We start from the raw sequence: 27743 nt of genomic DNA, 5'->3' as shown, positions 1-27743 counted from the left end.
CTCTTCAGAAGGGGATGACTCATACCACTGCCCTGGGGGTTCTGGGAAGCGCAGAGGGGTGAGGCGAGGGGTGAAGGTGAGACTGAGGTCTTAGTGGGAACAGGACGTGTCTGTAGAGCAGTGGGAGGGCCAGACACCTGGTCCCGGCTGTGGCCTCAAGGGGTGAGCAGCAAAAATGAGAGCCTCTCCCCTCTCCCATCCCCGTTGCCCAGGTGGGACCCTCTGTTGGGAGGCCTGGAGCCCAAGGGTGAGAGTGGGGCCCACAGAAGAGGCCCTAGTGGCCAATGGAGTAGGCGCCTGAGTCCGTGGACTGCTTCTCCTCTGTGGTCTGGTCGCTGGGGTACACGGGGTTGGCCGAGGCCATGACCTTCAGCGTGGTCTCATTCACCTGCAGGCAGAAGGGCTGGCATGATTGCGCTCTGACTGTGGGCAGGGTCCTCCTATGGGCCCCCGTGGGACAGACTCAGCCTTTGGGGCTCGCAGCCCGGTCATAGGGGAGCTAGAGCAAGTCTGTGACCCCAAGACTCTTCCCATGCACCTCAAGGGCAAACAGACCTGAGCCAACCAGTAGCAGGATTTGTCCCTCCCCGAAGCAAAGAGGGGACAGTGAGTGGATGCAGACGATGACCACAGAGCCCACTCTTGGCCAGAGCCCCTCTTGTCGGGATCCCCAGTACGCACTGAGGCCCAATGAACTCCCCTTCAGAGCCCCCCAAGAGGTGGGCCTCTGAGAGTCTGGGCTCCGGCTCCCCTCCCTGCCCTGTTCCTCTGCCTCTCGTGGGCGCACCCCACCCTCCCCGACTCACCTCCTCAAACTTCTTGGCTTTGTACTGGTCGGCCCCCTTGAGGAAGTTTAGCAGGATGATGTCGCAGAGGACAGTCCCCTGGAGGTGGAGAGCAGGGCGGCTCAGCGGGGCTGCAGGGCGGGGGGCAGCGCAGCGGGAAGCACGGGCGGCAGGCGGGACTGCCCTTGGGGTCGGGGTAAGTCCTCCAGAGACACCTGACTGATGGTTCCTCTTAGGAAAACATCGAGGGGCCTTGCAGAATATCTCCAGAACCCACCTCCCCAGCTCCTGGGGTGAGCCCAGACCAGACTGCAGAGGGAGGACTTGGTGGGAGAAGCAGAGGGACCGCGGGGGTCCAAGTCCCTGGGGAAGGGACTCTGTCCCCACCTTGCCAGCTGGGCTCTGTTCCTTGACCGGGCTCTCAGGTCTGGGAACCCTGGAGTCTCCTTGCCCCCCTACACAGTGGCGAACGGGGACTCTGTAGCGGGTGGGGGGCTGCCGTGGAGTGAGTGAGCTCTCCAGGACTGGAGATGTTCACGCAAGGGCTGGCCCAGCAGGGAGGTGAGGGCGAGAGGTTGGGCTCACCGTCTGGGAAGGAGAGGGTCACCGCTTGCCCAAACCCTGCCAGCCTGGGCCGCACCCTGAGTGGCCTCCGGACTGAACCCAGAGGGGCTGCACTCACCACTCCCACAGAGGTGAAGGCTGCCACAGAGCTGATGATCGTGGGAATGATGTCAAACTTGCCAGCCTGTGTGCGCAAAGACCCAGGTGAGTGGGCACAGCCCCAACAGGTCCGGGGCGAGGCCTGATGTGGAGCTTGGACCCCCTGCCGGGAAGACCCTGAAGCCTGCAGGGCTCTTGGTGCATCAGCAGGCCTCACCTGCTGTGGACATGTGACCAGCGAGGGTCTCAGAGCTGGTCAGTGGCAGGACCCTGCCCCCAGAGGAGCCTCTTTAGGGCCCAGGATGGGTCCAGGTTTCCTCCCCTATCCCCCATGTCTGCCTGGCCCAAGGACTCACATTTCCATACACCAGCACGTCGAAGCGGATGCCGAAAGCCTTCAGAAGCGTGCGGTACTCACTGCCGTTCTCCGTCTTGTAGTACTTGGCAAACCTGGAGGCCAGAGGGGAAGGTGGCTCCCACTGTGGGCTCCCGTCTCTCTTGCCTGAAAATTCAGGGGCCTCTAGAGCCCTATGACCCTCACCTACCGAGCAACCCTTACTGATGGTTTGGTGGGACACCTGCCGTGGTCCTCCCTGTGTGGTGAGCTGAACCCCTCCCTGCACAGGCGTCACCTTGGGGGTTTGTTAATAAGGCAGATTTCCAGGCCCCACCCTGAACCCGCGGAATCAGCATCTCTGTGGGTGGAGCCCAGGACTCTGTCTTTTAAATAACGTCCCTAAATGATTCTGAGGTGTATGAAAGTTGGAGCCCAGCTGGACTCCAAGCTTCTTCAGTTCTCTTTGTTTGGGTATCCCAGGGTCCAGCAGGGGCTCCCCTCTCCACAGGCTTCTCAGCCTACTTGGGTTCAAAGCCTGGTTCTGCCACTTGTCAGCTGTGCAACTTGGGCCAGTTGCTTAACCTCTCTGACACTCAATTTCCTCATTTGTGAGTGGGAATAATACAGAAGTCCCGCTTCGAAGGGTTGCCATGAAAATTGAATGAAACCACGTGTGTCAGAGGTTTAGAATAGTGTCTGGAACAAAGTAAGCACTCCGGAAATGCTCACTGGTGTTGATACTGCTGAAAAAATACATTGATTTCTAGAGCAGTTTTAGAAAGTGTCTTTAGACACCTCATCTCACAAACTTGTGGGAGAGGGATGTGACTGTCTGTTTTTCACATGAGGCTCCAGGGGTTAAGTGACTGGTCCAGGGTTACCCAGCTGGCTGAGACCTGGTGCTGGATTTCCTCCAGTTCAAGAATTGGTCCTCTGTACCTTCTCTGCCTGGGCTGCTGGCTGCCAGGAACCGTGCTGGAGACTGGTAAGAATGATCGCATTTAATTCTCACCAAACACAGTGAGGTGGGTGTTCACACCCCCATTTGGAAGATGCCTGTGGGGTGAAGGGACCCTCCTGTAGTCTCACAGTCAGTAAGGATTCGAATTGCATTTGGCTTTTGGCTTCTAAAGCCAGTGCGTTTCCCCTTACACGGCTCTGCCCACCACGGGCGAAACTCTAACGTTAGCAAAGTGCAATCTCTTTGGGCTACTGTCCCAAAGCTGTAACACAGGCTACTGATGCCAGCATCCCAGGAAAATGGTGAGGATTAAGTGAGAGGATGGTCGACAACGAACTCAGAAACCTCTGTAACTGTGTGGCATCGACATCGGTCTCATTCGGTGCCTCCCTTTCAGTGTTTCCACTCCCCAGAGATTCCCAGGCCAGTCCCAGGCCTCTCCCAGCACAAAGAGGGAGTCTGAGAAACTCCTTCCCTGGAAGTGTTCCGTGATTGACGTGACGCCCCTCCCAGGGATGTTTGTCTTCCAAACTGTCCAGCAGGGAGAATGAAGTGCTGAGCCCAAGGGGATACATAATGGAGAGCTCACGGGCAGGGGAGGAAGGTCATCTGCGGTGGGGAAGAGCCTCCTTACGCTGTAAGTATCGGCCACTGTCTGCTCTGGCTGCCAGGGAACTTCGGGCTCAGGCAGAAATGAGTTAAAATCCTGGCTGCACCACTTGCCGGCTGTGTGGGGCCTTTTAGGGGACTTAGCCCTCAGGGTTTGACTTCCCACGCCTATAAAATGGGGCTGCTCAGGCCCCCTTTGCAGGTCTGTTAGCGAGAAGGGTGACCCCTGAGACCAGCCCTTCGAGGCAGGTGCTCTCCTGATTCCCATGTTGGACATTTTGCCCACCCCTCCACACCCAGTCTCTGCCCTTCTCTGTGGGGCCTGGGAGCCTGGTCTGCAAAGACTGCTTCCTTCCTGCCCTCTGGTTCCAGCTGGGTTCAGGAAACCAGACGGTGGGAGGGAAGAAGGACGAGGGCTTTTCCTCTCCCAGTTCCTCTGCTGACTTCCCTCCTGAGGCCCAGAGCCTGTCGGGTGCAACCCCTCTCCAGTCCTGTGACTGCTCCCTCTCCTTGCCCTGCCGGCTTAGCTGGTAGCAGCCTTCCTGTGGTGGCCTCTCTGGTCCTTCCCCAGGCTCCTAGCTTCCTTTAAACTGCCTGCATCTTTGCACACAGTCGTCCTTTTTTTTTTTTTTGTCCCCCGGTACGCAGGCCTCTCACTGTTGTGGCCTCTCTCGTTGCGGAGCACAGGCTCTGGACTCACAGGCTCAGCGGCCATGGCTCACGGGCCCAGACACTCCGCGGCATGTGGGATCCTCCCAGACCGGGGCACGAAGCCGCGTCCCCTGCATCGGCAGGCGGACTCTCATCCACTGCGCCACCAGGGAAGCCCTTACAGCCTTTTTAAGGCCTTAGTCAGGTAACGGGTGCTTTACTTGGGCACACGGCTACAGCCCTGCCCAGGCACAGGCAAGACAGAAGATGGGCCGCCCTCCCCCTGCACTCCTTCCTGACCCAGCTAAACCTCTCCAGGCCTGAGCTTCCTGTTCTGTAAAATGGGGATGGTAAGGGTCAGTGTCCTGGGAGGAAACAGTCAGTGGTCTCAAAAGGGACGACTGCCTGAATTGGAATTTTGATCCACCTTTACAACTCCAAAATCTGTGCTCTTAACCCAGAACTGTCCTGCCTCTGAGCTCTAAGTGGCCATTAAGGACACAGGCAGCCCTCGTGCTGGATCTCAAAGCCCTTCTGCAGTCTGTGTTCTGTCTCACATCACGGGAGAATTCACGGCCCTTGTCTGAGACGTGTGGCAACTGAGAGATGGAGACCAGGCAAGGGTGAGAGGTGGGTCACAGATGCTAAGGGCCGGGCAGAGCCTGGGACTGTGGTCCTGAGGGCTACATCCCCAGCCTACGGCTGCAGCCATGGAAAATGCTCTGACATGGACCCGAACAAAAAGTCAGCATCCTGGGCACTGCCGTTCAAAGCAGGGCTGGCTAAATTTATCTTGGGAAGGAATGTGAAGGGAACAGGGAGAAAACCCAAAGCAGACTTGGTTTTCCTCCAGCACCTGCCTTCCAAGAGGCAATAAGCATGATAAGATCATATCTCACCACCCACACACCATTGGAGGGGGTTTGGCAGGGACTGGTTCTCTACCCAGGAGGGCAGGAGGAGGGACAGCTCTTGGTGGGTGGGGGGAGGCCCCCGCTGCAGACAGGGGAAGGACCCAGACATCCTGACTTCTGCACTCAGTGTGGCCAGTGGAGATCACAGAATCTGGCCCAACCCTGTGGCAGAGATGGGCTTGGCATTCACCAGGGTCTGGGTTATCTTCTCTCCTGGCACCCGGCTGGACCACATTTCCCAGCCGCCTCGCATCTAACCTGGGCCCTGTGACTAGTTCTTGTCAATAGACTGTGAATGGAAGTGAGGTCTGTTACGTCTGGGCTGACGTGTGTTAGAGTTGTGTGCCTTCCTCATCCTCCCTTTCCTCGTGGCCAGGTGCTGTAGAGCCAGGGGAGAACTGAGGCCCTAGAGGAGACTGATCCATAGGTGGCAGGAGCTCAGATCCCTGAATGACTGTACGGAGCTCCCCACCCACCCTGACTCACAGGGCACTGTGCCATGAGCAAGACACAAACCTTTGTGCTGAGCCACTGAGATGGGGGGGCTGTTTGTTACAGCAGTTAGCAATATTTACGCTGACCATTACAAACTCTTATAATGTTATTGCTGAGAAGACTGAGGCTCAGGGAGAAGAAGTATTTGCTAAAGGACAAAGAATGAGTTAAAACTGGGAGTAATTCAACATTAGACAGAGAGAGGGTAAGGATACCACATTCCTAGGAATAAACCTTCTAAGAGAGTCCAGGAGATCTATGTGTGGTTCTATGGCTGTCTTTAACTAACTTTTTGACCCCTGGCAAGTCACTCAACCTCTCTGAGCTTTTTACCTCAACTGATAAATGAGAGTAAAAAGAGCTACAGGAAGGATGAGATGAGATATAGTACGTGCCCAGATATAGTACGTGCTCAAGTCATGTCCCTTTCCCTTCTTATCCTGAGATCAAGGTAAAGTGAAATAATAGTATCTAGACTTGTCTGAACCATTACGCTCTCCGGCCTCCTGGAGATAATAACATTAGTAACAATAATGGCCAACATACATTAAGTCCTTACTGTGTGCAAGGCACTGTGCTAAGTGCTCTACACCTACTAACTCATCTAATACACACAGCCACCCCATGAAATCCAGTACTGCTGCAATTCCCATTTCACAGATGAAGAATCGGGATCGGAGACGTTATGCCACTTGTCTAAGGTCACACCACCAATAGTCAGTGCGTGCAGATGGGATTCAAAGCAGGGCGGTCCAGTTCTAGAGCCCACACTCTTAGCCAGTATCCCAGACTGGGTTTTTTTTTTGTTGTTGTTGTTGTTGCCTGGTTTCTGTTAGGCCCTGGCTAATTTCTTTCAAGTTCCCCAGCTGGGAGCCCCTTTTGTATTTACAGAATGACCCAGAGTCATCAGGTGGGAGTAGAACAGAAAGCATAGGAGAGCCATGATGTGTACGAAGAAGGACCCCAACCTCCTCATCTAAAAAGGGGAAGGGGCCTTCCTTGGCCCGGCTCACCTCTCTTTTGACGTGTTCCCTCTGTTCTCTCATTATCGTCAATGAACTCTCTTGCAACAGGGGAAAAAAAAGGGGTGTGGGGGGAAGGGCTTGGAATTCCCTGGTGGTCCAGTGGTTAAGACTCGGTGCTTTCACTGCCGTGGGCCTGGGTTCGATCCCTCGTTGGGGAACTAAGATCCCATAAGCCACACAGCGTGGCCAAATAAATAAATAAATAAAAGGGCTGAGCTACCCCATGCCTGGGCCCTGATTTCTCCCAAATCCTCCGATTTCTACCTCTCCGGCTTTGGTCTTCTCGTCTGGGAAGTAGAGTTGGTGAGAATGATACCTCCATTCAACACCTTGGCCTGGAATACCACCCTCCCCTCAACCTGGCTGGGTCCACCTTCCCAGCCTCATCTGCAGAACCCCTCTCACTGCACACACACCACGCTATCTGCTTCCTGTACTCCCCGAACACACTCCATAGACAGACTTCTGTGCCTTTGCCCATTCTGTTCCCCTCTCCTCCCCTCTTCCACCGTGCAAACTCCTATTCATCCATTAGGGCCCAGCTCCGTGGCCTCTCATTTATTTCTACATTCAGCAGATCTTTGGAGCACCCTACCCTATGCCAGGCATGGTGCTAGGCACTGCTGATCCATTGGCAAGCTCTGCTCTCATGCGAGGAAGAGAAATACGAATGAACCATGCAATCCCATAAATACGTAAAATCGGACATAAGGGCTAGGAAGGAGAAGAGCGCCATTCTAGAGCACAGGTAGTCAAGACGCTGGATGGAGGCTGGAGGGTCAAGGTAGGCTTTGGGGGAAGTGCCGTGAAAGCTGAGACTTGAAGGATGGAGAGCTGAAAGGTAAGAAGGACAGAGCGGGGGCAGCTTTCCCGGCTGAGGGATCTGCAAGCCCTGTCAAGGGAAAGGACGTGGTGTTTTGAAGAAGCTCAGAGAGAGCCCTGGCGGGTGGAGGACAGAGCCAGTTGGAAGTGGCCGTGGCTGGTACACCTGGCCCTGGCTGCCACAGCCAGTGTGCGTCTCTCTTCCCACTTCCACGTTCAGGGACTTCATGCTTTAGCTTGAAATTGACCATGGTGGAGCATTTCCACTACGGAAATCGGCAGGCCCTACAGATCAGCGCCGTTTTCTTTTTCTCCGGAGAGCCGGCTTACCAGTGTAGCACTGAGGCTGTGAAGTCCCCCTCGGCTACCTTTCCTGTCTCTGCTGGGATCCAGGCCTCTACTCCAGTACCTGCCACACCAGACTGTAGTTAATAATTGGGACTATTGACTACAAGCTAGATCTCACTGTCTCTCTTTGCCCAGGGGCCTACCCAGCGCAGCAAGGAGTGGGGTAAATGCTTGCTGGAGGGATAAACGGATTTCGGAGATTCTCGACATCTCGCAGATGGAGCTTAGCGATGTCAGCCTCCAGGTTTCCTCCTAGTGACTCGGGCTTCTGCATTCCTCGCTGTTCTTCAGGTAGAGCTAGTACAAGGTGGTAACAAAGGCTGTTTCTCTCCTCAGCAGAAACATTTAGGTCTGGCAGCTGGCTGGGTGGGAAAGTAGGCGCTCTTGGTGGGAACAGCCCCTGTGGAGGGGAAATGGGGGAAAGGGTAGGGAGGTAATACACGTGCAGTGCTTACTCCAGCTAAGCGCTAGGCTGGAGACTTCCACACCCATTATTTCTGAGGCCTCGTAACAACAGCTCCATGGCATAGTTGCTGGCTTAGGGGCTCTGAAACGAGACAGTCCTGGGCTGGAATCCTGGCTTTGCCACTTGAATGAGCTACATAACCTGGGGCACAGTGCTTTATTTCTCTGAATCTCAGTTTCCCCAGGTGTGAAATGGAAATATAGCCACAGCTGCAGGCTTATTAGAGAGGATTCCATGAACTGCTGGAGGTGAAGGCTGAGCAGGGCCCCGGCTCGCAGCTTTCTGTGAATATTATCTATCACCATGAGGCGACGCTGTCCAGACTCTCCAGGCTGGAGGGAAGCATCACAGCTCTCCTCAGGCTACTGGGCCTGCAGGGGCACAGCTGGGATCTGAACTCAGGCCTCTTGAATCCTGCTCACCCACTGCTCACCCACTGCTGCTTCCCTGAGAGAAGATCCAGAAAAGAGAGTTCACTGCAGCCTCAGCGGCAGGCAGGGAGCTTGTTCAGCTGGTGCCTGAGAAAACACCTCAGCTGTGGAGGAAAGCAGAGTGTGGCCCTGACTGTGACGATGCCAGAACTATCCGGGGAGAGATCAGAGCCCAGACACCGCCCAGACACCTGGGCAATTATTAAAGCGGTGGCTCCTATGTAACTTCAAGGAGTCTGGATAAGAATAGCTGCGATAAAAAGTGCTATGTGGCTGACGGAAGAAGTGCTGAGCCGGGAAAGGGAAGGAAGCCTGGGGGCGGGGCGGCACTGGCAGGGATGGCCATTGGGGTTGGGAGGCCCCCTGAGCCCGGGTGTTTGAGTGAAGTGGGGACAGTCATCTGGTGCGCTGACTACCCTCCACGATCCCGACACCCAGTCTCTGATCGTGGGCCCCTGAAGGCTGACCTCTGCAGGCCACGTTCCTGCCCCTCTTTGCCTCGGGTTTCTGGGGGGGGTGCGTTGGTTACTGGGAAGCACTGGCCGGCACTGGCCGGGGATCAGAGGGTGGGAAGGAGAGAGGTGGGGTATTTATTCCACCTGCTGCTTCCCTGCGGTTTTGCCTGAGGCTGTATTGCTCTGTGGCTGCTCCTGCCAGGGACCCCAGCTCTCGGCCAGGCTCCCATCCTTTCCACCGGCTGGGGGACTAGGGGTGGAAAGAGCTCCCACGCTGTTAGGCCCTGTGTGTGAGTTTCTTCACAAACCCCAGCTGAGCCTGCTTTCCCACCAGGCCCCTCACCGAGATACCTGTTCTGTGACCAGACAGGAAGCCCCCAGCACAGGACTGAATCGAACACTTCTGAGGCCTGACAGTACCGAGAAGCTTGTGTGTGTGTGTGTGTGTGTGTGTGTGTGTGTGTGTGTGTGTGCGCGCGCGCGCACACGTGCTATCTCTTGCCTCAAGCAGCAACAGATAAAGAATGAGTAAGTTACAGAGTCAACTACCATAATAAGTCACTTGTCAGAGGTATCGCTGCAGGGTGGTGTGGAAGCTACATTCCACTGTGATATATGTCCCAGGTCTAGAAATAAGAGTGCATGCTTCAGCGGCCCAAGTTTCCAGAGCCCTTCCCCAGATGCCCACATGCACTGATTCAGACTTTTAGAGCTTAGAGATGATCACCTTTAACCAACCCATTTTACAGAGGAGGAAACTAAGGCCCACGGAGGGAATGAGACTTGTCAAAAAAATCACACTGAGTTTTTGTGGCAAGACCTGAACCATAGCCTGTGTCTCCTGACCCACAGCCTGGACACTGCTGTTTCACCTCTACCTCATCTTAATTATTCTTGGCTCGCCCCAGCATCAAATGTTTTTTTGTATAAACATTTTTGTTATTTGGTTTCAGGTTTACCATCTCCACTAGATTAAAAATTCCTTGATCGCAGGAACTGGTCCCGTTCATCTCCGGGTCAGCCGCGAAGCCCAGCACACGATATAATTAGATATTAAAAGAAATCCTCAAAGCCCTCCCCCACTTTAGCCAGGAGAGGTTCCCTGCCGCTGCCCGCACACCTCCAGTGAGAGGGAGCCATTACCTGTGGGCGCAGCCCAATTCAGCTATGGACAGCTCCAACCCTTAGCAGCGCTCCCTCACGCTGAGCTGACATTTGTAATCCTCGGCAGTCAATAAGCTGAATGGAGAAGGGTTTTTATCACCACATTCAAATCCCTTGGAAGCTCTCAGACATCTGTTTAGAAACGATCCATCTCCCAAGAAGTGGTGGAAATTCCTTCCCAAAGCGGCGACACGTAACTGTTACAACAGCAACAAACTTGCGGGATCTGGGCTGGGCCTGCAAGGGAAAACTTGGGCCTGGAATCCGGGCGTCTAAGTGAGGGAGGTGGTGTTCTCAGCAAAGCTTTTGCCTGGTAGCAAGTAATTTTGCCAGCTGAAATATACTTTTTACAGTTGATTTTATGCTGATGGGAAAATATCTCCTGGCAGGCTCACTGCATGGGGTTGAGGCAACATCCTTCCAGCAGGCGGGACTCTTCCCCTTGGAGAAGGGTCCCAAGCTATAGTGATTTACTCATGTTCTAGGAATCTAATCCACCTCAAAGGAAGACATTTAAAATACGGCTTGTTTGATCTTTTTTTAAAAATTGAACATATTACTATTTATCTTTAATGAGGCAGGGAAGGTTCAATGGACAAAGAGCTAGAAGATACACCTGAGAGCCTGGTTTACTAGCTGTCTTATCCTTGGCAGCAATCTTTTTTTTGGCCTCAGTTTCTTCATCTGTAAAATGGAGGAACCTACCGGTCCTGCCAGGATACCTGTGGCTCTGAGCACATGCTCTGGAGCTAGCCTGCCAGGGTTTGCATTCCAGCTCCAGCACCATTTGCTGTGTGGTTTTGGGCAGATAAATGCAACCTCTGAGCCTCAGATTTCCAGCTCTAAAATTCTCCCTCTTTAGAGTCAATGGGATAATCCACAAAGAGCACTTGCTAAGTCCCAGGCTCACAGGTAAGTGCTCAGTGAGTGTTAGCCAATATCTTCTACCCATAAGGTTGGTGGTTGTGAAGATAGGGTAGACACGGAAGTTAGCAAGGGCTGAATAAATTCAGGATTGCTCTAATTGCCTTGCCTCTCACCGTAAGCTAAAGAAAGTGAAGGGGAAAATGGATCAGGGAGAATTCAAGCAAGTATGTCCCATCCAAGAGGGCCTTCACATGTCTCTGTGGAAATGATGGAAATGGCTGCACTTAACACATATTCTATGGCTTTTGAAAGGAGAAAAATCCAGATTGGAGAAAGATGATCAAAGCCGAGGGTGCAGTTCGATTCTGTCTCTGTCAGTTGGCCTGAGATCTTGCTAATCTGCATGTTACAACATGGAAGCAGAACACACGCCAAATTTCAGAGCTTCACGAAAGCCGCTGTGGGTACATTTCCAACACGAAACGATCACTAGAAACACCTACAGCACGAGGAACATCTAGCAGCTGAACGAGTGTTTTTTGTCCCAGACACCGAGAGAGGAAATCCAAAACTGCGTTGCCTTTTAGTAGCAAGGCTGTCTTAGGAACTCTCAGGGGAGGAACAAGAAATCAGACATTGCTAAACGCACCATTTTTCTTCTCTCCCATCATTCCAGCAATCAGGATGGGGGCGGGGAGGGGAGGGGAGGGGGGTGGTATATCCCTTATAGCTGCTTTTCTTTTCTTGTTTTCTTTTTTGCAAGCAATGTGTCGGTGGAAGGTGTGCTAGAATCAATGGGTAGATCAGGTCCCTGGCTTTGAGGACCAGCGTTCCTCTTCATGAGGCCGTGTAACCTTGGGCAAGTCTCAAAATCTTTCTGAGCCTACCTTGGGGGTGAGGGGTAGACAATGAGCTATAAATCCTGTCGAAAATACGTGTGAAAGGGCTTTGCAAACTTAACCCTAGGGGCTCTTAATCTGAGGTCCAGGGATAAGCTTTTAAAGGCCTTCAGAGTCCTGGAATTTTATGTTGCATGAATATAAGTGCAGAGAAAAAAGATGGACAAACCGCCCAAGTGGTTAATTTCCTGCAAAAGGAGTAGGACTGGGGGAGGGAGGAGAGTTTTCATGTCATTACTCTGTTTGGCTTGGATGTATTATTCAGAGAATGGATTTAATCTTATTTGTAGAAATAAAGTATCCTTCATGAAAAAGAAATTGCCTGGAAAAATTGCTCACGTGTAAGAATATGTGCATTTTTCTTGGGCAATCAGTGCTTTCACCAGGGGGCATGAAAGGCTCAGAGACCTCAAATAGTTAGGGCAGGGCTGTGATATCACAAAGGAAAGTTGTCAAGACCTGTGCTGGGCACATAGCACAGGGAGACCAGCTCGGTGTTTTGTGACCACCTAGAGGGGTGGGATAGGGAGGGTGGGAGGGAGGGAGGGAGACGCAAGAGGGAAGAGATATGGGAACATATGTATAGGTATAACCGATTCACTTTGTTATAAAGCAGAAACGAACACACCATTGTAAAGCAGTTATACTCCAATAAAGATGTAAAAAAAAAAAAAAAAAAAAAGACTTGTGCTGGGTATCTCCTCTGACCATGCTCCCCTCTACCCCACACTTGGACAGTCACCAACGTCCTGTTACTGCCCCCAGACACCACACTATCCTTTGTGGTTTCCCTATATCCTTCGAAACAGTCTCTGTATTCAACGCTCTTCAAATTACCCAGTTTGCATGTGCCATCTGTTCCCTGCTGGGACCCTGACTGATACAGTATTTATTTATTTATTTTTGGCCACGAGGCACGTGGGATCTTAGTTCCCCGAAGAGGAATCGAACCTGCGTCCCCTGCATTGGAAGCGCAGAGCCTTAACCACTGGACTGCCAGGGAAGTCCCCCGATACAGTATTTTAATAGACGCTCACACAGACGCACATGTATTCACTGACACACTCACACCCACTCACCAACTCACACAACTGATGCACACACACCCACATGTCCACACTCACTCACATATACTCATTCACAAACACACACACACCCACTCCTGGGCAAATGCACACTCAGTACTCCCTCAGCAACACTGCCTGTTCCCAGCACTTTGGGGAATGCAGTGCTCTGGTTAAAGTCCTGCTCTGGTGAGCTAAGGGTGCACCAGCCATGCAGGAACCCTGCCTCTGGGGCCCGTCACCCTGCACACCATGGAATTCGCGATTCTTGCCAGTTCTTATTTTTAGAAATGCTGCACTTTGTCTGGGACTAATGTGGACGAACCCACCAACTGCACACCCTCAAGGTACTTGGAAAGGTTAATTTAGATGGACAGCACCAGGTGCTTTGGGTGGGAGTTGAAAGGAGACACGTTTTAGTTCAATACGAGGTCACCTCTCCAATAATCAGAGTCGTCAACGATGGACGGACCTTTTCTGGGGCTGCACCGCCAAGAATGATGTAGGACTTGGGAGCAAATGACGTCTAAGGAGACTCTAAGGTGCACCCGTGACCTTGGGCTCATCATTTCCCCCTTTGGAGGGTCTGCTTCCTTATCTGCTAAATGACCGCCTTAGTCTAGGTCTCTTCAAGGGGTCTTTAACAGCTCTAAATTATCTGAGTCTCTGAGTCTGCAGGCAAAGATCCTCAGGGGTGGGGGCGGCATTTGGAAAGGAGCTGCAGACGTAATTAGTGATGGAAATGCGAGTCTCTAGCTGCCTCTGGATGTCAGAGTTTTCAGATTAAAACAAGGCTGAATCTTGGCTGAATGATTCCATTCCCTCCAGAGCAAATGGCAACAGCAGAACGTTGAAAAAAAAAATCTGGCCTCGGTTGGAGAGGGAGAGGCAGATGAATTTGTTTGGGAGACAAAAGGCCCGGCAAGGAATGGTGCCTCCAGCAGCTGCTAGTCTTTTAGCCTCCCGGGACCTCAGATTCTTCGTCTTTAACTGGGGATGAAAGTATCAACCCCACTGCCTGTGTTTTTCTGAGGATAAACAAAAGCGAATGACCGTAGCCTTCCTATGGGGTGGAAAACAGCCAAGAAAATGGGTTTGCGTTCAGGCACCCATGCTTGCTGGCTCTGTGACCTTGAGAGAATTACTTAACTCGCAAGCCTCCATTTTCTCATCTGTGAAGTGGGGGGACGGAAGCTCCTCCTTGGCAGGGGGTGAGGAACCTTGAGCCAAAGCACACGGGACACTTTGTACGTGGGGCGGCCAGTATTGGGCCTCTAGCAAGGAGCCTTGCGGGATTCTACAGAGCAGACACATTCTACCGCGTCATAGGAACCGCACCGCGGCTGTGCTGAACCTGGCCGTGACCCTTTTTCTCTTAACAGAGGATTCAGATGGGTGGCCTGGAGCCTCCCCAGCAGGGGATCTTAACTTAGTCTTGGGTGTCCGTGTGGTGCCAGCAGCTTGAAGGCAACATGAGGTAGTGGGTGGTCACCCAGGGGAGGGATATGAGGAAGCTTGGGTACAGCCCCCTGCTTGCCATGGCCACAGAGATTGCCCCATGCCCAGGCTACTCCTCGGGCCCTCTGGACACTCTTAAACCATAGGGTCAAACGCAGCAGCTTTGCCTCTTCATACTCCGGCCTGGAGGTTTTTGGTGAGGGGGTCAGTCATCCAGGGCCCACACCTCTCAGATGGTTTCCTTTAGGCCCCCGGGAATTGAGCTTGCAGGGTCCTTAGGGACCCTCTGCCCTGTCTCCCCAAATTTTCTCTCTCTCTTTTTTTTTTTTTTTGGCCGCACAGCGCGGCATGTGGGATCTTAGTTCCCCGACCAGGGATCGAACCTGTGCCCCCTGCAGTGGAAGCACAGAGTCTTAACCACTGGACCGCCAGGGAAGTCCCTGTCTCTCCAAATTTAACCCAAGCTTATTTAGGACCAAATCCATCTCCTGCTCTCCTGCTGTGCCTAGGGGTGATAGAGGGTAGAGGGTGGGGGCAGTGTGTGTGTGTGTGCGTGTGCGAGTGTGTGTGTGTGTGTGTGTGTGTGTGTCAGCCAAGCCACTACAAATTGGAAATAAGGAAGTCCAAACCAATTCTTCTTTAAATGAAAGACTTTGTTCTAAAGCTGTATGAGACCAAGAGTCGGGGTCTTCAAACTAGCTATATTCTTCATAAGCTCTCCTGCCAAATGAGTTATTTGGAAGGTTGAAGAATTCCCAATGGCCAGAGAGAAGTTATGAAGATGAAAACTTGCATTTTAGATCACGAGGATTTTATTAATTTGTTACTATTTTAAGCCACCATACAAATATCCTTTGTATTGATTTCAGTGTGAGGTACTGACTGAATAAATATGCCAGTTTCTGCCAGGGAGCCGAACAGTATTTTTAACCTACTTTAAAATATGTGTTGTTTCCTATGGGTTTTTTTTTTTTTAAGTTTAGAGTTGATTATGATGGCACTTTCAATTTTAAAAAATTCTTCTTTCCAGAGAATACACATATATTTTAAACTATTAAATATAAAGCTTAATGGGGCAGATAATTATTCTTTTAAACTACAAATAAAGGTGGGAAAAAGGTGAAATGATTTTTTTTTGCTTATGTTTACTATTATATTAGATAATACCACTATAACAAAGGAAATTTGAATATATAACTGAAATATATTCTTGTACATATTTTTTCCTGATACCTACCTATTTACCTAATTTAGCCTGTTTAGTGTATATAACACTGTGTCCTTAATCAGGGCCCTGCCAGAAACTTCAGGATCTTAAAAAATTAAGGGAAAAAACCTCCCCAAGAGCTGAAGCTTTTTGCACACTGGCTGATAGGCTCAAGATAATAAGGATATCATCACCATTTCATAGATAAGGAAATGAGGATGGGAGAAGGTCAAGGGCTTTTGAAGGGCTTTCAGCTGTTTCCCAGTAGTTTACCCCAAGTTCTTCTCTTTCCCTTTCTTCAAAATGGGGAGAGGGATCCCTTATGTCTCAAGGCCATTGGGAATATAACTGAGATGATACTTAAAGATTGGCATGAGTTCTTGTTTGGAAAGGCACTGAAAAACTAATGGCCATTGTAATTGTTATTTGTGACTCAGATGAAATCACCTGGTTATGGAGAGAAATGCAAAATTTCTACCTTGTAAAATGATACCAACTATCGCCCTTGCTTTGTGAAGTGAGAAACCTCAGAAAATTCAGGGACAGGAGACGAGTGGGACTACCTACAGCTTCAGAGCCGGAGCTAAGAATGGGCTCAGAATCACAGAACCCAGCATTTCAGGAGACCTGGTCTTGTACTCTAACTGCTGGCTGGGAGCATGAATCCTCCACACGGTCCCTCCCTGTGACGGGGAACTCACAGGATGGCCTGTCCGTCTCCGAGTGGCCGACTGCTGGAAAGTCCTTCCTAATTTTGAGCTGAAATCTGAGGGGGAGGAAGTGGGACCGTCTCTGCCCAGGAAGCGTTGCTGCCTGAAGTGTCCTTCTCTAGGACAGCCCTGCCTCCTTCTCCCGAAGTCCCAGGGGGACGGGGGTTACCTGAAGTTGTAGCCTGGGGAGACGCTGCTCTTCTCAGAAACGCTGTCGAGCCGGGTGAAGGAATATTTGGGGATGCACTGGTCCCAAGCCTTGTCCAGGTCGCACACCCAGCCAATCTTAATGCCCAGAACTCCCCCCTGGATGGAGAAAGGGGGCAGATGTGAGCCCTCCCACAGCCCCCGACTCCCGGTCCGCGGTCGGAGTGGAGTGGGTCCCGGTGTGGGGGGTGCATGTCATGACAAATGGACAAGTGATTTCTTTTCATTCTCCAGGTGGAGGACAGAGGTCGGGAGAAAGAGAGTGGTTTGTCACACGTTGCTTAGTAAAGAAGTTCTGTAGTTAAGGGTGACCGCCCTTGAGCCTCTAAATCCTGTTTTTGGTGTCTTTAGTCCCTTAGCTACAGCCCAGGAAAGTGGCCACAGATCCACTTTCCCACAGTGTAGATCTTCTTGGAGACCTGAGGCTTCTGCCTGCAGGTGAAGCATGAAGACAGCAATGGGAAACTGAGGCTGGGCGGGAGGCAAGACCACTCAGGGCAGGGGTGGGAAGGACAGGCACAAAGCCGGTCGCAGGCCTGGGATGCCCCCACCAGGTGGCGCTGCGCCGCAGGCAGCTCCTCTTCCCCAGTAGCCGCTCCCCCTGCCCGAGGGCCCCCAGGCCAGGGAAGGGAAGAGTGGCTCGTTCCTCACCGTGCTGGCCAATTTGGCAAAATTCTGCCCCGCGAACTTGACCACATCTCCCACCCGCAAGATGGGGCAGAAGGGGGCCTTGTCGGGGTGGAAGCGGCATGTCTTCAGATCGGCGGCAGTCAGGCTGGGAAGGAGGTTTCCCCTGGGGAGGAGAGGGCAAGGTCCAGGGTTAACGCGAGGACAGTCACGCTCGGATTTTCCTCTAGCCGTCCGGAGCCTCAGGGCCCCCGCTCTCTTGGCCACTCGCCTTCTCCCTTACCTCTGTCCCTACATCTTTCTGGTGATTACCCCTCCCTCCCGTGGAAGGTTCTGTGTGCTGGGGCTCCCAGAGGGCAGGAGTCTTTACCCATGGCTCCTCTGTTGTGCCCGCCTTGTGCTTTGCATGTGGCCGACACCCACCCAGGAGTCGCCAAATGGGGAAGTCACTGAAGAGGGGCTGAACTAAGAGAAAGGGGACACGCACACTGGGCTTGAGGTGGGGAGAAGAGAGATGGGAGGAGCGCCTCGGGCCCCACCTTTGGAGGCATCCGAGTTCCAGGCCCAGGTTCAGCTTGTCCCTCCCCTGCTCTGAGCAAAAGCCCCCGTGGGTCCCGAGCCCCAGGGCAGGAGGCTGGCAGAGAAACTGGCCCCAGGGTCCACCCTGGGGAGGTTGGGAATAGGAGCCCCGGGAAGCTGGGGGATGGGGGGGAGGGTGGGGTGGCAGCACTGCTTGTAGGTTTTAGGGAGGGAGCTTGAACTCACTTCTCAAAGTTGAAGAGGGGGAAGCGGATGCTGTTCTTGATGAAAATAGTGAAGTTCTCAGCTTCCATCATGACAGGCCTGTGGGCGAGAGCAGGAGGTCTTAGCGCCTTGGGAAGAAGAGGGGAAACAGGCGCAGCTTTCACCCCCAGGGACCACCTTCCTGGGAGCATCTCCCAGTGGGCATGGCCCGCCCTGGGAGTGGACAGTACTGGGGGTGCCCAGAGATGCAGAGCTCCCCCTGCTGGCAGAGCAGAGCTGGGGTGGGTCCTCTTCCCGCCTGCCCTCCTCGGGTCCTTACATCTCCACCGTGTCCACCTCGGCGGGGCACCAGCCCTGGATTTCACAGGTCCGGAGCTCAGAGCTGTAGTTCACGCAGCGGCCCGTGAGGATCCCTGCGAGGGTGGAGCCAGAACTGCTAGGTGCACCCCTGGCCCTTCACCCCTTCCTCCCCCCACCCCTCCATCAGGGACGCACCCCCCACAACGCACACAGGGACCCTGCAGGTGGAGGTAGAGGACAGGCAGGGCCAGGGACTGGGGGTCCGTTAGCCCTGCAGGGCTCTCCCCTCCTCACTTCCTGAGCCCTAGACAAGCCAGAGGGAGGTGACAGCCCTCCCCTCACACGTGCCAAGCCCCAGGCTCCCTGAAGACCCCTTCACGGCTCGCTCTTTCTCGCCTCTGAGCCTTTGCTACTTCTGTTGCTTCTGCCTGGAATGCTTCTCTCTCCTGCCAAATCCTACCCATCCTTTAGGGCCCATCTCTAGGAAGCCATTTGGAATCACCCGCCAGGAACCAATCTCTCTCCCTCCCCGCCCCCCACCCCCCACCCCGGGGTCCCACGGTACCTCCGTGACAGCACTTGCCACCTCATGGCACACCTGTCTGCAGCACCATCCCTGGCCTGGGGACTCTGGGGGCAGCCCCGCTGGGCTGGCCCACAGCCAGCATCCAGCAGTGCTGGCAGCAGTGACATGGAACAGGCCCATTCCCGCCCCCTCCCTTAGGGTGGCTTCTCTCCTGGGGGGGACGTGCTGCCCCCAGGGCCCCACTGACAGTGCGGGGCAGTGAGAGGTGGGGAAGAAGCTGCACTCACCCACCCCTGGGAAGCGCTCGGGCTGGCACTGGCTGTCTGACACACAGCGGAACTTCTCCTCGCTCTGCAGGGAGACAGGTGCGTGCAGGACCCGCACTGGCCCCTGCGGGGGCGGGGCCTGCCCATCGGCGGCCTCTGGAGGGTGGAGGTCCCCGGACACAGCTCCAAGGCTGGGCCCTGGGCCTCTGCTCACACCCTCACCCCACCCCCTGACCATGCTGTCCTCCCCTCACCTCTGGGCAGAATCCTTGCATCTGGTTTTCAGTTACAATCATCTTTGTGATTATGACAAACACGGAGGTGCCCTTGGGAGGAGGAGAAGGGAGAGGAAAAATGCAACGGTGCTAATTCTGTTATCCCCACTGTACAGACGAGGAAACCGAGGCTTGGACTAAGAGATCTGGCCAAGGTCACAGGGCTAATAAAAGGCAGAGGTGGGGTCCAAGCCAGGCTCTTTCCACCCACCTGGCCCTTCTTGCTCCGCGTGTTGTCCTTGATTTCAGGACAAGTTGTGCCAGGACTACAGAGAAACCCAGCTTCCCCCATACCTAGCGCTGCCTAGTGGAAAGGCAGGCCCAAGCCCCCAACACCTCCCAGATGCCGGGGAAGGGGTTCTCTGGATCACCGATGCCACAGAATCTGGTTTGGGAATCCCATTGGCACTCTCCTTGTCTTGCCCTCTCCCCTTCAACCTGCCCAGTGTCTGGGCACCCAAGCACCCTGGGGTAGGTAGGGGGACCCTACCTGGGGTGGGGTCACATAATCAGACACGTCCATGACTCGGTTGGCATAGTGTCCAAAGCCCTTCACCTTGGTCACCACCGAGGACTCAATGGCTGTGTCCCGCACCTGGTACGCCTTCTCGTGCAAGAAAACCCACCTGGGCAGGAGAGCAGGGGCGGAGAGCAACAGAGGAGGGGCTAGACCCTTCAGACAGAGGCTGGGAGAGGTCCCCTTCCTGTCAACATCAAGAGGACATGGGGTGCCTGGCAGGGGGTGCTGGAGGCATGGGCCCTGCGAGTGAGCCCTGGGTTGGCTTAAACTCATGTTTCGCTACCTTTCCCCTCACTTCCTCCTTAAAGAGCCCTTTTACCCTAATTGTACCCGCCTGGAAATTTTAATACCATAGATATCATTTATGTCCTGTTGGTGTTTTTGTGCTTTATACATTAGAAGAGTGAGGTTTTATTTTTATTCTCCAAGAACCAATTTTCACCCCTGTTGAGAACACACGGTCTTTCCCTCTCTGGCTGGCATCTGGACAGAGAAGGGAGAGGATCATAGGCCTCTCACTCTGTGCATCCCGGGCTTTGTTCACGGCTGTATCCTAGGTGCCGACACATAGTAGGTGTTCAGCAAACAAGTCAGTGAAGGCCCTGGGAGCTGGGCGCTTCGCAGAGGCTCCGGCTGTGCAAGGGTCCGGTGAGAAGGGGCAGAGGAGGAAAGGAGGGGCCTTGCCGAGCCCTCACCTGGCAGGTAAAGGGAGTCGGGTGGGAAGGGAGGAGGGGCCTGTAATCTTATTCGTTGGATTCTGCTGCCACCCAGTGGGCATTTACCTGTACTGGCTCCTCCCTGCAGCTTCAAGCCAGTGCGGGACCATGTGGATCAGGGAGGGGCCCCTTCCCTTCTTCCCTCCAAGCCTCCCCCAGCAGCAAGAAGGGGCCTGCCGACACATCACTTTTTTCCCTCTGCGTTTCCGCGAGGTGCCCACCTTTCCACGCGAAATCACCCATCCCAGCCCTCGAGGCTCAAGCCACTCTCGGCCTCAATACCACGCGGGGCCTCAATACTTGCTCCTGACAGCACGTGGGGAGGCACGTTCACCGTCCCCGCTGTGCAGACCAGAAAACCTCTTCGAATATGTTTGGAAAGTGCTGCGTGTGCTCAGCTTTGGAGAACACTGGTGACGTCTCAGGGAATCTAGGAGCGCACTTTTGGAAATGGGGGGGTTAGGGTCATCTTCTGATGCTAACCAGGGTGGTATCCGGCTGCAGAACTCTATCAGATGAAGTTGAGTGGCAGAAACGGAGACTGTGGCACAGAGGAGACAAAGCTGGGGGACTCCCAGGCTGGGAAGCGGTGAGGGCAGCTCGCAGGCTGACCCAAGGAGTTTATGAGGAGGGGTTAGGACATCAAGCCCAGGAGTTTTCTGACCCCTGGGGCCCCCTGATGTTGGGAGATGCAGAGGGGAGCAGCTCCCGGGTTGTGCCGGGGTCACGGTCACTTGTGGGGTCCTGTTTATGGTAACACAGGCTGCTGACGTTTGCAAGTGGCTCCTTGTTCCGTTTTCAGAGAGAGGGTTCGGAGTCATCCCCCCATTGGGGCTTCCCGCAGGCCCCTGAATTCTGAATGCTGCCTCGAGTGGGAGAGAAAGGCTTGTCACAGCCAGCCTGGCAGAGGGCTCCTAACCTGTCACCTGTTTTACGGTTGCTGCCTTATCCCAGGCAGCATTCTGAGTGATGCACCACTAAGAGTTATTCGCCTGCTTGTAAAACGCTCCCGGGAACGTCACGCCTCCGTGGAAGTCCTCCGTGCTTTACTTCCCTAGCACTTTTCTTCTGTTTTTAAACTGGGAGGGGTTTCATCAAGGTCTCCGATGGGAGTGTGGCCCCCATAAACATCCCACCTGCCGTCTAATGTCCTGGCAGAAGGGAAGGGAGCATCGCTATTACGGAAAATGGTGAAGTCATCGAAAAGAGCGCCACCAGCTCCCGGGCTGGGGACCTTGGAGTGAAGGGAGGGAGGTTGCAGCTGGAACACCTTTGCCGCTGCTGTGCCCTCACCCGGGTGGGAGCCACAGATGCCACACACCCTTCTGGAACCTCCGTGTGTCTGGCCACGGAGCGGACACTCCTCTGAGTGTTGATCAGTGAAATGGTCTCCTGGAGCCCCTGCCCTGTCCTTAAAGTCTGGTCACATTCAGAACTCTGAGGAGTGGAGTTCAGATGATTGTTTATCACCGTACAATCAACACGGCACACGGAGTGCCGACGCGCTGAGGGTTCACTGAATCCTTACTCACAACCCAACGAGACACCTGTGTTATTATCCTCACGTTACAAACGAAGGAACCGAGGCACAGAGCAGTGTGCTAACTCGCCAAGCTGGCGTGCGGGTTCCAACCCCGGCAGATGGCTGCAGAGCCAGAGCGCTGGCAGCCGCCCCGGGGGGTCCCCAGGTGTGTTCCACTCGGGGCCTGGCCACAGCTGGCCCCCTGGTCCTTGTCCTGCTGGCCCTGCCCCATCACCAGGGACAGCACCTCCTAGCTCAGGAGAGTCTCAGGAGGAAGAGTCCAGGGCTCGAGGGACAATTAACCAGCCTCTTTCCTTCTCGTCCTCCACCCTCATGGCTCCTCTTGTGCCCAGTCGGGAGGTGAGGCCACGTCAGAATTCTCTCTCCGAGTTAAATAACAAGCGGAAGAGTTTCAGGGCCCCGTGGGGCCCAAAGACATCATCAGGGCAGCTCAAGATAAGGGGATGCTTCATTTCCAGAAGAGAGGGACTGAGTCTGTCTCCAGAGGCCAGGGCTGAGGAGATGGGGCAGGACTGAGCCTTCAGTTCTTGGCATTTACTCTGCTGCTCTGACTTGTTTTTTTCTCGTGTTCCTGGTTCATTATTTATAGAGCGGAAGGCGGGTGGCAACTCCTTGGCAGGTGGGATGTGCAGGAAGGAGGCCAGAGCAGTGTTCCAGCACCCTCCTGTCCACCCCGCCCCGGGAGTCAGGGAGGAGACTGGGGATGGTGTGTGTGTGTGTGTGTGTGTGTGTGTGTGTGTGTGCGCGCGCGCGCGTGCGTGCATGTGTGTGGGGAGCAGAGGGGTCTCTTAGGAAGGTGTGAGCTGGGCCGAGCGAAAGGGGGACATGCAGGGAAATCTGAGAAATAACAACTGTCACCATCTTCCTGAGTCACCCGTCCCAGGCAGGTACGGGCTTATGTCACCTCCCCTTCCCAGAACTCTCGGAGGGGGCGTTCCTACACCCATTTTCCACATATGGGGAACTGAGACATAGAGACGTAAAGCGACCTGTCTAAGCTCCACTCCTGTTGGTGTCGGAGCCAGGCTTCTAACCAGGTCTCCCCCTCACGGGGCTGCGGTGAGGGTGCAGGGGACACAAGAATGAAAACCACTCCTCTCTCCTGACCTGCAGGAGGGGCTTCAACACTTCTTCCCACCATAAGGCACCTGGTGTGCCGTCCAGGTGGCTCAGGGGCTACCTTGGGCCGAGAAGGCGGGATTCCACGTCCCCCTCTTTAAACTAGAGAGGCTCCCCCTTTAACTGCCTTGCACGTTGAGCTCCGTAAGATGTTACATGATCAAAGCGGGTGGCCGTGCAGATGGGCCTCGTAGGGGGAGGAACAGGGCAGGAAGAGCAGGGCTGGGGTGGGTCAGGGGCGCCACCAACCTCCACAGGCCCTTCCCGTGGATGGAGCATCAAAGGGCCGGGAATGCCCTCCCTGCTGGTTTCCAGGAAGGTGGCTTCCCTGGAAACCAACCTCAGGCCAAGCGCTGCCCGCTGCTGCTGGGGACTCAGGCCCCAGGGATCTTCTTCCTCCACCTCAGGGGCCCACAGGATACAGGAAGGGCGTTGCCTCTTAGGAAGTCCCACCCCCAGAGGAGACTGGGCATTACCATGGGCCTGAAAAGAGAACGTGAGAAACACCTGTAAGTCCTGGCCTCTCGTGTGTGTGTGTGTGTGTGTGTGTGTGTGTGTGTGTGTGTGTGTGTGGTCGAGTAGGTGGTGTATTGCTGTGTGAAATGGTTGGCTCATGTCACATACGTCCTAGGTAAAGCTGTGCATCTGGTCTACCTGGCTGGGCTCATACAGAAGAGATTCAAGTTAAGCATTAACATCAAAGCACTAAAAATCTTTTCAGATTCTCTTGAGTCTAAGCTGTGATCATCCCTCTTCTCATGACTGCATGGACCCTTAACAGGTTTTCCTGTATCCACTTCTACCCACTGCAATCCTTGGTGTATCAGCCAGGGCAATCTTCCCATCTCTCTCTCTCTCTCTCTCTCTCACACACACACACACACACACACACACACACACACACACACACACACACACACACAGGTTAAAACGCATCAGTAGCTTCCCATCCACATCCATTACTCTTCTGTAAAAACAAAAGATCTGAGGGTGTCTGCTCTGAGGGCCTCTGCCTGTGACGGCACCCCCATCTTACACCATCCTCGCCTTTGCTCTCTCTGCTCCAGCCACAAAGACCTTGTCTTCCCCGCGTTTGCCAGCCTCTTTCTCTTTGCGGAGCTGGGCTTCCCTGCCTTGAACCCCCTTCCTTCCCTTCCTTCACCTGGGCTGCTTCTACTCATCCTTCAGTGCTCGGCTTCAATGTTACGTCTCCAGAAAGCCTTCCCTTACTTCCCCGACCCGGTCAAATTCAAACACCTCTGCACTGGTGGCCCTCCTAGCTCTGTGCGGCCCTTCTTCAACCCTAAGCCACAGCTGGAATTTTACATTTGTTTGTGGAGATGACTTGATTAATGTCCATCTCTAGCACTGTCAGCTCCGTACGGGTGATGACCCTTCCTGCTTTTGCTGACTGCTCTCTCCTCGGTGCCTAACGCCTGTCATGAAGAGATGCTTGATACATTTTTTGCTTCACTCATGACAATGGATTCGTGCAGTCCTAACAGTGCACGGGCTCATGTGCACAAAGATGGGGCTCAGGCCAGGGGCTGGGCCAAAGAGCGCACTGATGTAACTGCCAGGCACTGCTCTGCGGGGAGCTGTCAGGCTGGGAGATCGATGGGGTTGGATATCGAGACGCCAAAGAGCCTCTCACACCCGCCCCAGCAGGCTGGGCTCCAGCACTGAGGATGGAGCGTCAGACTCGATCAGCATGAGGGAGAGACAAAGGCAGTGGGGGGGCTGGAGCCTGCTGTGTCTACCCTCCATCAGTCTCCTGCCTGGAGCCCACGGAGCCAGGCCAGGCCGGAACGTGCTGAGGCAGCTTTTGCGCTCACCTGGACCAGCGAGGTACCATTTTGCGGCTATAAACAACCACAACCTCACATATACACGGGAACATGGAGCCTTTAAGAACCAACTTTGCCCCAGGCGCTGGACATGCAGCTGGGGAGCATTTGCAAACATCACATCTTGTGAAACCACGAGTTGGAAGGGAACTTCATTTAACGCCATTTAATCCTACCCCAAAGCTTGAATCCCTCCTCTAATATCTCCGAGAGGTGCACTGGCTGCGCAGTCTTGCCTCCAACATCCACGTGAACGGAGCCCACTGCCTCTCAGCAAGCGTGTGGAGCAAAACAAATCCCTTAATCCACGCCTGCCCACCTTTCCAGGCACACACCCGCATGCTACGCCGGCCACCTCGCAGACCAGCAGGCTCACTCTCACAGCCCCGCCCACGCGCACACAGGCCTCCTTTGATCTCCTTGCCTTAACTCCTGGCACGCATCAGTGGCTTCCTGTCTCACACGCGCAGAACTGTTGTCTCAGGGAACGGCAGGAGCCTAGAGACCCGCGTGCCAGGAAAGAAAACCCCCGAGGTTTCTGCCCAGTTTTCCTAATGCAAATGACCACAAGAAGGTCAGAACCTGTGTTTGCCGCCCCCCCCCCCCCCCGGCCATCATCTGCTCCAGGAACCTCTGTGCATATATAGCTCTGTGTGTGTGGGTGTGTGCAGCGGGTTGCCTCCAAGAGGTGGGGGCCGAGAGGGGGTGTTCGGACCTTGACGGCTCTTAAGCAACTCCCAGGATGGGTTCTAGGGTACAAAGTCAGGTAGATGTAGGGAATTTATGCCTTCTGACAAAGGGGAGCTTTTCTGGACTCTTGAGGGGAGTCCTTACATCATGTTCAGAAAAGCCACTTCTCTCCACAGAAGCTCTCCCCTTGAGTGGCATTTGCACCTGTGTTTCTCCCCACCCCTCCCCAGGGACAGAGGCCCTCACCCAATGCCCCGCTTTGTCCTGCCCTCCAAGAGCGAGGGCTTCTCCCCTTCCACCTTCTCTCAGCATCTCCCCCTGTCAGACAGGAGTTCCTCACTCCACAGCGGGTCCGTTGTCTCCTTCCCCCTCTGCCATCCTCCTGGTCAACGCGTCACCATCTCCCTTGTCTCAGCGCCTTCCCTTCCCCTTCCCTGGCTCCCCTGTCTTTCCGAGACCCCCGAAGAGTTGACTGAGGGGAATGGGAAGATGTGTGTGTGTGAGGTCTGTCTGTCCTCTGGCTTGCTTGGGGCGGGGGGAGACGAGAGAGGGGAGGGGAGCTGGTCACTTGGGACCTCTCCTGTGGAGGGTGGTGCAGGGGCAAGGGCTCCCCTCCTCGGGGTGTGTGCATAGAGGCCACTGCCCAACTCCGGAGGATTTACTGGGAAAACCAACGCATCTGGGGACCAGATCCCCGATGGCGGCAGCAGAAGCCAGTTTCTGGGATGTGGCCCCATGGAAGAGACAGTGGGTCCCGAGAGGGGAGAAGCTCAGGCAGCTAGGTGGCAACACCAGGGGCAGGACGGGGAGGACAGGATGCCGGGAAGTCCTTCTTCTTGGACCTGAGGGCCACAGACTCACCCCACAAAGTAGGAGATGATCAGAAGCTGAACGGCTCGGTTGATGATCCCAATGGTCCAGCTCTTCACAACCACCGACTTGGTGGTCTCGTAGGTGAAGAAATCTGAGATGCAGTTCATGCTGAGACAATGACCCCTCAGAAGAGACCCGATGGTGGCCTCAAGAAGGAGAGGTCACAGGGATGGGGAGACAAGAGATGGAGGCCTGGAGGGGGCAGCTTAGAGGGTCTTGAGGAATGGGGAGCCTGTTCCTTTAAGTCGGGCAACCCTAGCCCAGTGCTCAGCCTTCCTCTGCTCTTGACACTCTGGGCTGCCAAGAGTCCAGGGCCAGGGTGGGGGACCCCCTTTTTGTTCGTCTCCACCCCACTCCCCTGTGATGTCATGGCAGGGGTGGGGTCTCCAATCCCAGGCTCCTGATTGCCCAGGATGCATCTGGCTAGGGCCCTCTGGGACTCATGTTTTATCTGCACTCCGTGTACCGTTTCTGTTCCATTCTCTTATGCTGCATCTTCAGCCTGGCTCACCAGCTGCTTCATGCTCTCCTGAAAGCCCCTTGCAATATCCCACCCCCCAGCCACCTAACAGCCTGCTTGAGCTGAGTATCCCCTGCATTCCTGAGGGTCTTCCTAAAGCTGCTCGATTCTACAGCCATCCCCTCCTTTCTCGAGTTGCCACTAATAGCATGGGTCATGGGGAGGGGGTCTCTTGGTCTCCTGGGAAGGGGTGATTAAAGAGTCCTATAGTTCCCATTTCCTGCTCATGTTGGCAGTGGCTGAAGCTCTACCTCTAACACAGCGTTATCATACTGGGTTTTTTTGGGCGTTTTGTTTTACTGTCAGTTTACTTATCTGAATCATTTGTTAGATTACATGGTCCTGGAAGGCTGGTGCTGTTTCCATCTTGTTTATTAGTTTCCTCAAATCTTATCACTGCATCAGAGCTCAATACATATTTATTGAATCTAGTTGAATTTATGTTGCTAGATAGTGCGGTAACAGCCATTACCCAGAGGTTAAAGTTATAAGTTCGGGGAGCAACAGGGCATTCACGTTGTCTCTTGTCCCAGGATCGAGTTAGCAAGCTGGTGTTAACAGTAGGTCAGATTGTCAGAGAAATCTTGAGTTCAAATATTCTGTCCTGATGTCTTCATACACGACACACATTATCAGTCA

At 54.1% G+C, this 27743-nt stretch overlaps 1 protein-coding gene across 1 annotated transcript; it reads right to left on the bottom strand.

Annotated features, from left to right (window-relative positions):
* Window positions 1-258: 258 nt before the first annotated feature.
* P2RX3 (purinergic receptor P2X 3) lies at window positions 259-26691 on the bottom strand. Its single transcript, XM_032640910.1, has 12 exons — window positions 26573-26691; window positions 19767-19902; window positions 19256-19327; window positions 19023-19086; window positions 18229-18322; window positions 17931-18008; window positions 17190-17331; window positions 16501-16637; window positions 1805-1898; window positions 1468-1533; window positions 807-884; window positions 259-388 (listed from the first exon to the last, which is right to left on the bottom strand). The coding sequence occupies exons 1-12, from the start codon at window positions 26689-26691 to the stop codon at window positions 275-277; spliced, it is 1194 nt and encodes a 397-aa protein (XP_032496801.1). The 3' UTR covers window positions 259-274.
* Between the last annotated feature and the right edge of the window lie 1052 nt (window positions 26692-27743).

This window comes from Phocoena sinus, chromosome 8, assembly GCF_008692025.1.
Source record: "Phocoena sinus isolate mPhoSin1 chromosome 8, mPhoSin1.pri, whole genome shotgun sequence".
NCBI lineage: Eukaryota > Metazoa > Chordata > Mammalia > Artiodactyla > Phocoenidae > Phocoena > Phocoena sinus.
The sequence above is the reverse complement of the archived record's forward strand: the minus strand, read 5'-3'. Positions and strand labels throughout refer to the sequence as shown.